The sequence below is a fragment of the Gadus morhua genome, chromosome 1, assembly GCF_902167405.1.
Source record: "Gadus morhua chromosome 1, gadMor3.0, whole genome shotgun sequence".
NCBI lineage: Eukaryota > Metazoa > Chordata > Actinopteri > Gadiformes > Gadidae > Gadus > Gadus morhua.
Genome location: NC_044048.1, coordinates 8,102,806 through 8,112,805, shown reverse-complemented (window position 1 = coordinate 8,112,805; position 10,000 = coordinate 8,102,806). Strand labels below are relative to the sequence as shown.

Sequence of the window (10,000 nt, the reverse complement as noted above, 5' to 3'; positions counted from 1 at the left end):
CTGTCACGATCTGAATGAACACACAACCTGAATCAAGAGGGGCAGGATAGTGTGGTGGCTACAAAGGTACTGGACACGATCCCTCATGTCTACAGATAAATGGGACTTTGGATGAATTAAAAAAACTAGTAACTGGTACAATAGTTTCAAACAAAGGATATCGATGAGATATGTATGAATGCATGTATGCATGCATGCATGTATGCCCGTATGCGTGTATGTTTGTATGTATGTATTCATAGATGCATTGATGTATGTATAGATGAATAGATGAATGGATGGATGGATGGATGGATGCTCCGGAGGCCGTCTCCTCTCACCTGCCGCCCCACCCTGTTGTTGTGGATCCTCATCCGGGCGTGGATGTCCCGGGGCGACCCCCGCGAGTCAAGCCAGTCCCGGGAGAAGCGCTCCCCGAAGCGGGTGTCGTGGCTGCAGCCGCCCCACTCCCAGGTCTCCTGCACGGAGCTCCCCGGGTCGGGCGGGGGCCTCAGCAGGACGGAGGGGCCGGCCGGGTGCGGGCCGGCGGGGGGGCGCGCCAGCCCCCCCGCCGCCCCGCCCTTCTGCAGCGTGCGCAGCTGCAGCTGGGTGAGCTTCATGCGGATCTTGTCGTCGTCCAGCCGGCGCTTGGCCTCGCAGCCGCAGCCCTGCAGCTTGCCCATGCTGCAGGCCGAGGACACGGAGTGGGCCACCCCGGCCGCCAGCAGGGACAGGGAGAAGGCGCTCTCGCGGAAACCTGCGGGAGGCCGAGAAACATCCGTCAGGCCCATTTGGTACATTCAGGGATTTAGGGCTCGTCTCATATGAGAAACCTTTCCCGCACGCCGCTGGAATACAGATACAGGAAATTAAAGAAGAGGGGTTTCTGCTGTGTTCTTCTACCGTTCTTTTGTTGTTCTTCTGCTGACGTAAAGGATGGGCCCTCTCCCATTCCTGATAAAACCTGATTGTTGTCTCAAAGCGCTTCAGCCTTCACAGACTCACAGCACTTTTGTCTGCCTAATATATCTCAACTGATTGATTTGGTCATCACATTCTTCCTAAAATGTCAAACAAAAGGAAATCTATGATGACAGGCTCTTTGACTGGTGTTTTAATGTGCTTTGAGACACAAATGTAAGCAAACAGTAATTGAGGTACCCAATATATGCGTCACACAGACAAGCAATACTTGCTGGAGAAAACCCTTGTCACTTTTGATCATTTCATTTACGGATCTGTCAGCAATGATAGGAAAGCAGCCGGCTTATCCTGGAGAATCAAAGAGGGGAATCTCAAACAAGGGCCTTTTAAGCTGGGGAGGTAGGGGTTGATTTCTGGAGCTTTGGGCCGCGTCACAAAAGTATCATAACAATTCAAGAATTGGTAGGAGGCAGGATACCGATTGCCATGGTGCCAGTCGGCTCAAGTACGGGGTTAAACCCCCAATGGCTGCAGCCTATATGCTTGCTTGACCTCTTCCTGAAAGTTCTGATATGAAGTTGATATATGAAAGCGATAAATTGTCTTACAGGTATCCAGGTAAGACACACACACACTAAATTCAACACTTACACCCATGCTAATCACCCCCCCCCCAATCTCACACACTATTAAGACCTAGTGGTCCTACATGGTAAATGGGCTTTTTTCTAACCAGTGGCCACTCAAAGCACTTTGCCTAACATTCACCCATTCATTCACGCATTCACACACTGACGGCGGAGTCAACCATGCAGGGCGACAGCCAACTCGTCAGGAGCAATAAGGGTGAGGTGTCTCGCTCAGGGACACCTCGGCACTCAGCTGGGAGGAGCTGGGGATCTAACTAGCAACCTTCCGGTTACCAGCCAACCCGCTCTACCTCCTGAGCCACATGTCGCCCCAACATGGGTGGTGGCCCACCCTCTCTCTTTCGGCCCCTACCCCTGTTGAGGATGGCGCTCTGGTGGGGAAGCTTCCCGTGACCCTCCAGCGAGGAGCAGTTCCACCGGTGCTCGCGGAGCTGGTGCTGGCACTCGTGGACCGCCACCTGGATGCCCTGCAGGGCGGAGGCCGTCACGTCGGGGCTGCGGACGCACATCCGCATCTGGCGCTTGCTGAGCCCGGCCAGCCGCAGACACACCGAGTTAGGTGTCAACACTGGATCTCCTGCCCCCTTGAGGCCGAGTATGTCGTTACACAGCACCCTGCGGAGAGATTGATGGGCGGAGGGGAAGAATGGAGCACAGACAAGCAGTGACTGAGAGTTCATTACACTTGGTGCGAGACCCATTTGTCAACTGAGTTGGGGTATTTTGACGGTGATTGTCCGCAAAAGCAAGTTGAAGATTTGAAAAATGTAACTGCACATTAAGTTACAAAGTTACTTTTGCTAAAATATTGTTTGTAATTGGGGTATTGCTAGTAATTATTAAATAAATGAATTCCATTTGTATGTTCCCTTGGAGATTCCTGAATCATATAGGTGGCACCAGATATTAAATGAGAAAATGACTAAAGTATAACATATGTATAATGAAGAACCAAATAACCTTTATTCTGCATTATATTAAGTATATTCTTATTATTTTAAACCCGTATCAAAATGTTGTCAATGTGACATCCTCTTAGCAACATGTTATTACATTAAAATAAAGGGCAAACATAGACCTTTAGGCTTTGATAAACAAATTCGAATATTTTTGTGTTAAGATCTAATCAATATTATTAAATTATCTGCACCCAATCAAACCAAGACCTGAATCTAGGGCGACATAACGCGCAATAACGTGCCATAACGCCGAATAACGCCCCATAACGCACCATAACGCACCATAACACACCATAGCGCACACTAACGCACTATAACGCGGATTAACATCCAATAACGTACAATAATGCCCCATGAAGCCGTAATGCTCCAAAACGCATCATAACGCACCATAATGACACATACCGCCCAATAACCAAAACGCACCATAACGCACTATAGCGCATCATAACGCACCGTAACGTGCCATAACTCACCATAGCGCACCTTGGCTCCCCATAACGCACCAGTACGCACCATAACGCACCACAACGCACATGCAACATCAAACTCTCCTGGAGCTCTCAAGCGCACTTACGTTAATGCAGGTGACATAAGCGCTGCTGCCAAAAGCACGAATTGGTCCCAACGGAGTTTTTGTGATAGCTCCATTTTGAAAAGTCTCTTTCCCGTCGTGACATTAAAACAATAGTGTAGAAGTCACGTAAGCAGAAAGAATTGAGGAAAAGTGTTATCGATGCGCCTCCAAGCCAACGAAGAGAGCAGACAGAGCAGAACAGTTTGGGGTGCGCGTAGAGACGGGAGGGAGACAGCAGAGGGGAGGGGAGATGCAGCTACCAGGAAAATACTGGCCCATAATAAAAAAAAAAAAACATTAACGCTTGGCTATGATATTTTTGGTATATGGTAGCGATGTTATTGTGTAAAACGTATTCAAATGAGCAGCACGTTATTGTAGCCTATAGCATTACAAGTCAAAGTAAATTGAAGTTCTCTGAGGTGCATGGGGGCTCTAAAGATAAAAAACTATGAAAATATGTATACTATAGAAATCAATGATGTTGGGTTCATACAGATCATATCTCGGTTTTGGGGAGAAGGAAAACACAGATTTAATCTTTTTGTGTGTTCAAATGCTACAACTCCTTAAGGATGGGTTGGTTTACAGACGGCTTGGGGGAGGGGGGGCACTGTACAGGGAGGCGGCAGCAGGCAGGCGCGCAGCCCACACAATACTACACATTGGTCTCCCCGCCCCCCCCCCCCCCCCCCCCCCCCCCCCCCCCCCCCGCCCCAACTCCCCCCGTCCCATCCTCCCACACTCATCTCAATCTCAGCGTCTCTTGTTCTTCATTATTGTGTCTGAAACAACTTCACTCTTCCACAGACGTGTCTCCTGACCCTTCATCACAACACGGGATAGGCCTATTGGTCCCATGGTATTTTAAATATATTTTAAATTTATACTATTAGAACCAAATCAATGAAGGGCCACAAAAACAACTAATCCGAGCTGTTATTTATCTAATTTTTTAAAGATTAACAAACATTTCTTTGTTGGAAAGGAACATCTGAAAGGCTCCCGAAACTGCGGATTTTTAGGCCATGAAGGAATTAATTTAATTAAATTCCAAGACGACATGGATCTATCAACAACTATAGAAAATGTTGCTGTTATTTTCACAAGTATAACCAATTTTCTACTCATTCATGTATATATTTATTCCATACTAATTCGTTCAATTCAATTATAGGCCTATTTGAAACAGGACAATATAAACAGAATCAACAGGTGACGCAAAGGAGCATCCAAAACTCTGAATGTGTTTTCGTCTACTTAAACAATAATGGGTCATATATAATTACGTATAGTATCATGAACGGAGGCCTATAGATAGAATGAAGTTAAAACCCCCCTCAAACACGCACAGTGACACCGACCCTCCGTCTAATCTCTCTCCATCCCCTAATCCGGGCCAATGAAAAGTGCATTAGCATTCTGCCATGGCGTGTATATCTAAGTGGCTTAAAAGTGATTTGAAGTTGATTTGTATATAAAAGGCCTCCCTTTATCCGGATTGAGACTCTAATCTGCTCCGGGTCGCATGACTGCTCCAGGAAACCCGTTTGTGCACCTAGATGGGAGCATGGGGAGAGTAAACGTATAAATGCCTGTCATTAAATCCCTCTTTACAAAAACCCCACTTCCTTTTACTGTCACCCCAGAAAAGCGGAGAGAGAGAGAGAGAGAGAGAGAGAGAGAGAGAGAGAGAGAGAGAGAGAGAGAGAGAGAGAGAGAGAGAGAGAGAGAGAGAGAGAGAGAGAGAGAGAGAGAGAGAGAGAGAGAGAGAGAGAGGGAGAGAGAGAGAGAGAGAGAGGGAGAGAGAGGGAGAGAGAGAGAGAGAGAGAGAGAGAGAGAGAGAGAGGAGAGAGAGAGAGAGAGAGAGAGAGAGAGAGAGAGGAGAGAGAGAGAGAGAGAGAGAGAGAGAGAGACGGGGGAGGGAGAGCGAGAAGGAGAGAGAAAGAGAGATAGAAGGGAGAGAGAGAGAGAGAGAGAGAGAGAGAGAGAGAGAGAGAGAGAGAGAGAGAGAGAGAGAGAGAGAGAGAGAGAGAGAGACAGAGACAGAGACAGAGACCGAGAGAGAAGAAAGAGGAAGATTATTGAACCTACTTCTCCGTCATCATTGTATGAATAGCCGGATAGGTAAATGATCAGATGCATGTCGTACGGAAACATTCCAAACCACGGCTGTGGTTCGGAATGAATGTTTCATGACGACATTTTGGGCCACGAGAAACCCTGAGGGAATTGAACTCGCAGCAGCCTGGGACCCACTGGTTCACTGTGGTTCTATGATTAGACTGCTCCGAGGGAGGTCTGCACACCAGATGTGTGGAATGGTTCTATTCTCATTCCCAGTCCCCTCCACCCCCTCAGATCATTCATCAGCATTGTGATCGTCATAATTCATACAAGATATTACGGCTATTCTGAAGATTTAAATTGTAATTGGTCAATGAATGCGCTTTTCTTAATGAGTGTAATTATTATGTAAAGTACTAATAACAATAATTTATTTTAATAATTTATATTTCTTCTAGTCATAGGATATGTGAAGACACCTTGTTGTGTGTGTGCGTGTGTGTGTGTGTGTGTGTGTGTGTGTGTGTGTGTGTGTGTGTGTGTGTGTGTGTGTGTGTGTGTGTGTGTGTGTGTGTGTGTGTGTGTGTGTGTGTGTGTGTGTGTGTGTGTGTGTTGGTGTGTGCGCGCGCAAGGGCAGGCGTGTATGTGCATGACTGTAAAATATTCATAATAAAGTCATTTTTCTAAATGAAGATATGTTTATAAAGCCCAGTAAAATCACTAAGTTACTGAACATATTGGTAGTGTGTGTGTGTGTGTGTGTGTGTGTGTGTGTGTGTGTGTGTGTGTGTGTGTGTGTGTGTGTGTGTGTGTGTGTGTGTGTGTGTGTGTGTGTGTGTGTGTGTGTGTGTGTGTGTGTGTGTGTGTGTGTGTGTGTGTGTGTGTGTTGTGTTTGCGTGTGTGTTTATATGTAGCCTATGTACATATAGTGTATACTTGCATGTCTACGAGTGTGTTGTTGGAGAAAGAAGGAGGAGACGCGCGGTTTGGGACCCGACCACTGAGTCAAAGAGATGGCTCATATTCCGCTGTACTGTACCGGGACACTCCGAGCAGAAGCCTGCAGACGCACCCAGCCGGGCGCACCCACAGCATCTAACGCTATCTTCAGGGGGACACGTACTGACTGGAGGAGCAAGATCAACGCACCCGGATTATTATACTTCTTTTTTTTTTACTCCAACACACAGGATCATAGAATCGATCGTTTGAGAAGATTCGTCTCAGTAATAGGCGCAACTCTGTGGATTTTTCTATTTTCCCCATTTCTCTCTCTCTCTCTCTCTCTCTCTCTCTCTCTCTCTCTCTCTCTCTCTCTCTCTCTCTCTCTCTCTCTCTCTCTCTCTCTCTCTCTCTCACAGACACACACACACACACACACACACACACACACACACACACACACACACACACACACACACACACACACACACACACACACACACACACACACACACACACACACACACACACACACACACACTCGCTCACGTTCTCCTGTTCTGTTGTTTTTTTTCCCTTCATTCATTGTCCACCCTATGAAGAGCATTAACTATCCCTCCCTCCAGTCCCATTGAATGGGGTGCGAAAAAACAGAGGAGGGAGATGAGAGCTCCAAATCCCTTTTTTATTCCCTTCGTAGCGCTCTCAATAACAGAAGAATGTCTTGCCCATCAGTCACCGAGGGGATCAAGACTCCGGGACGGTCCCACGCGCTCAGTGCGACGTGCAGAGCATCACTGAGAGTGACAGAGTGAAGAGGGACAGAGTGGAGAGGGACAGAGTGACAGAGTAAAGAGGAACATCAGCATCCTCCTGGCCTCCTGTGCACTCCACGCGAGCACAAGGAGTCATTTAGCAACCTGTCTCTCCACTTCACATCCCCTTTTTAGTCAATTAGGTCGCTGCACTCCTCGACTTCCCCGAGACGCCCTGAACTACAATGTGGTGTGGTAAGTCGCCTTTACACTTTACACCTTTGCGATAGGATAAGGCTGCATTGCTTGTTTAACAATTCGATTTGGCTGCAATTAAACATGATAAATAACTTAGGCTATTCAAAGTCCGCATATTATCATTATTTATTCTGAGGAAATCCATTTTTTTTATGTGTGTTACAATCTATTGTATTTGGATGTAGCCTACGCCAAATAGCTCTGAACGATCCTGTTCTCACGCACTCCGTTTGACTGTAGACACCATGCGGAGCCTGGCGCTGCTCCTGGGGGTGAAGGCGGCGTGCATTCTGCTGGTGTCCTCGCTGGCCGGCACGGGGGCCGTCAACAACAGCGGCCGTTGGTGGTGAGTTACCTTCAGTGGTTATAACTTACATGCATCATAGTCATAAATATATGTTCTGCTCAGCCCTTTGAGACTGTACCGGTGATTAAGGGCTATACAAATACAACTTTATTTTATTTTATTTTATTCAATTTAATTCAATTTAATTAAATTTAAGTTGTAGTGCACTCAGTCAGGGATTGTGAAAAAGACTCATTTCGCATTTCAAAGAAATATTAAACATTTTCGTTGGCCATTTGTCAACTGCAATGAAAGGGTATAACGTCAAGGAACGTGCAAGGCAAGGCACTCGTTTTAAGTGTTTGATGACTGAAGCAACAAATATTTTTTTATAATAAAGGTTACGGAAATAATAAAGGAAATAATAAAGGTAACAGAATAGCCTATACTGTGTTGTCAGTCCCGACTGACCATAAAATATTCTGGAACCTTTATTATTTCCTTTTTTATACATTCAGCCTTATATATAGCCTATATTCCTTTCTTACTTTTTTCATTACTTATTCTTCTTGAGTTTTCTTTTTCAAACAATTGGAGGTTATAACAAATGCTAATTTACTATATGACTTGGAGAATTGCATACTATTTTAATTTGGTTAATGTTTGTGTAATGCCTTCTTTTTAATCAACATGTCAAAATATGTTGATGATTTGCTGACTTTCACGGTTAAACATTAAATTATATTAGCAGCGTTAAATATTCTGATCATACAAAGCAGATTGTTTACCTTCTTAGAGCCCCCCAATCTAGTTTCCCCTCCCTTTAAGTCTCTCTTGCCATAGTTGAAAAGCCGTTTATCATAAATCAACCGCATTACCTCACATGAGGCTTTTCCAGGAAAACAATTTCCAAAGCAAACAACACAATATGGGAATAATTGAATGGTTCCCTGATCCAGAGATGGGAGGCCCCCGGGAGCTTTCACGGTTGACTGAAGCAGAGAGTTGATTAACAGGCCAAACAGAGCCATTTAGCCTGGACCCGCATTGAAAACATTAGAGCTTTGACACAATAATGCTTGAGCTAATTCTCCTAGCTGTCTGTCTATCGAGCCCAAATTTATAACATATTGGTAATATATTTGTTCATCAATAATGCATGTATGTTTTCTATATGTGTTATAACACAGCTCATAAACACCTAGGGGTTGATTTCATGTTATCGCTCTTTTTCAATGATAAACCGCAGCAGACTGTTTAGTGATTGAATGCCGTGAGCTGCTTTCAGTGTCTCAGGTGGAAGCAGGTAACAAGCCTGTGGCTTCACACGCAGGACACTATCGGACCACCAGGTCACCACTTGCAAAGCATTATTTAGCCACATGGGAGGACCACATTAATTAGAGTTAGATACACTTTTATTATTACTTTGTTTTGCAAAAAACAAATATTTGTAATCACAATCTCACGTGACTACAAGGGTTTGTGCGGCTCCACCTCATTTACAGAGTCAAGGTGGTCCTCAGAGAGTGCATGATACTTATAGAGCCTGATCGCTAACCTGTCCTCTCCGCTTGTTCTCTGCCAGGGGCATCGTGAACGTGGCCTCCTCTGCCAACCTCCTCACCAACTCCAAGAACGTCCAGTTGGTGCTGGACCCCAGCCTGGCCCTGCTGAGTCGCCGCCAGCGTCGGCTGATCCGGCAGAACCCTGGCATCCTGCACGCCATCTCCGCAGGCCTCCACACCGCCATAAAGGAGTGCAAGTGGCAGTTCCAGAACCGGCGCTGGAATTGCCCGACCACCCACAGCCCGGCGGTGTTTGGAAAAATCATCAACCGTGGTGAGTCCCTCTCCCCTCACCAGACGCAGTGATGGGGCCAATCAGCGGTCGGGGTCATCCCATTGAATGTCTAATAAGGTCTTAACAGTGCTCACTGCTCGTCTGAGTAAAGATATGGCTCTGGATCGGGGTCTGATGGAGAGGCTTTGATGTCGTCACCGCAGGTTGCAGAGAGTCTGCGTTTGTGTTTGCCATCACCAGCGCCGGGGTCACCCATGCGGTAGCCCGGTCCTGCTCAGAGGGGTCCATAGAGTCCTGCACCTGCGACTACCGGCGCCGCGGACCGGGGGGTCCGGACTGGCACTGGGGCGGCTGCAGCGACAACGTGGATTTTGGCCGCATGTTCAGCCGGGAGTTTGTGGACTCCAGTGAAAGAGGCCGGGATCTACGCTACCTCACCAACCTGCACAACAACGAGGCCGGGAGACTGGTGAGGACTCATTCAGGACTCACGCTCAAAATGAGACGTGCAATCCAATGATTACCCCCTAGCATCCAGCCCTATCTAAGGCACACCCCTGTTAGCCTGGACCCCTGTAACGCCTGTGTTGTTTTCTGTCCCCGTTTTGTGCAGACGGTGTCGTCCGAGATGCGTCAAGAATGCAAGTGCCACGGCATGTCGGGCTCCTGCACGGTGCGCACCTGCTGGATGCGCCTGCCCAGCTTCCGGGCGGTGGGGGATTATCTGAAGGACCGCTTCGACGGCGCCTCCAGGGTGGTGTACGCCAACAAGGGAAGCAACCGCGCCTCCCACCGCGCCG

At 47.0% G+C, this 10,000-nt stretch overlaps 2 protein-coding genes across 2 annotated transcripts in view; one reads left to right on the top strand and one right to left on the bottom strand.

Moving 5' to 3' along the window:
* The window catches only part of wnt10b (wingless-type MMTV integration site family, member 10b), a 4,790-nt gene extending 1,499 nt beyond the window's left edge, over positions 1-3,291 (bottom strand). Inside the window, exons 1-4 of the mRNA XM_030358402.1 lie at positions 3,090-3,291; positions 1,906-2,168; positions 321-736; positions 1-10 (exon numbers count right to left, since the gene is read on the bottom strand). The exon at positions 1-10 is cut by the window's left edge and continues 234 nt beyond it. Coding sequence (XP_030214262.1) covers positions 1-10; positions 321-736; positions 1,906-2,168; positions 3,090-3,163 — 763 coding nt within the window. The 5' untranslated portion in view covers positions 3,164-3,291. The remainder of the gene's footprint in view (positions 11-320; positions 737-1,905; positions 2,169-3,089) is intronic.
* Positions 3,292-6,698: 3,407 nt separating this feature from the next.
* The window catches only part of wnt1 (wingless-type MMTV integration site family, member 1), a 5,893-nt gene continuing 2,591 nt past the window's right edge, over positions 6,699-10,000 (top strand). Inside the window, exons 1-5 of the mRNA XM_030367371.1 lie at positions 6,699-7,108; positions 7,352-7,457; positions 8,986-9,239; positions 9,404-9,669; positions 9,814-9,998. Of these exons, the coding sequence (XP_030223231.1) occupies positions 7,099-7,108; positions 7,352-7,457; positions 8,986-9,239; positions 9,404-9,669; positions 9,814-9,998 (821 nt within the window). The 5' untranslated portion in view covers positions 6,699-7,098. The remainder of the gene's footprint in view (positions 7,109-7,351; positions 7,458-8,985; positions 9,240-9,403; positions 9,670-9,813; positions 9,999-10,000) is intronic.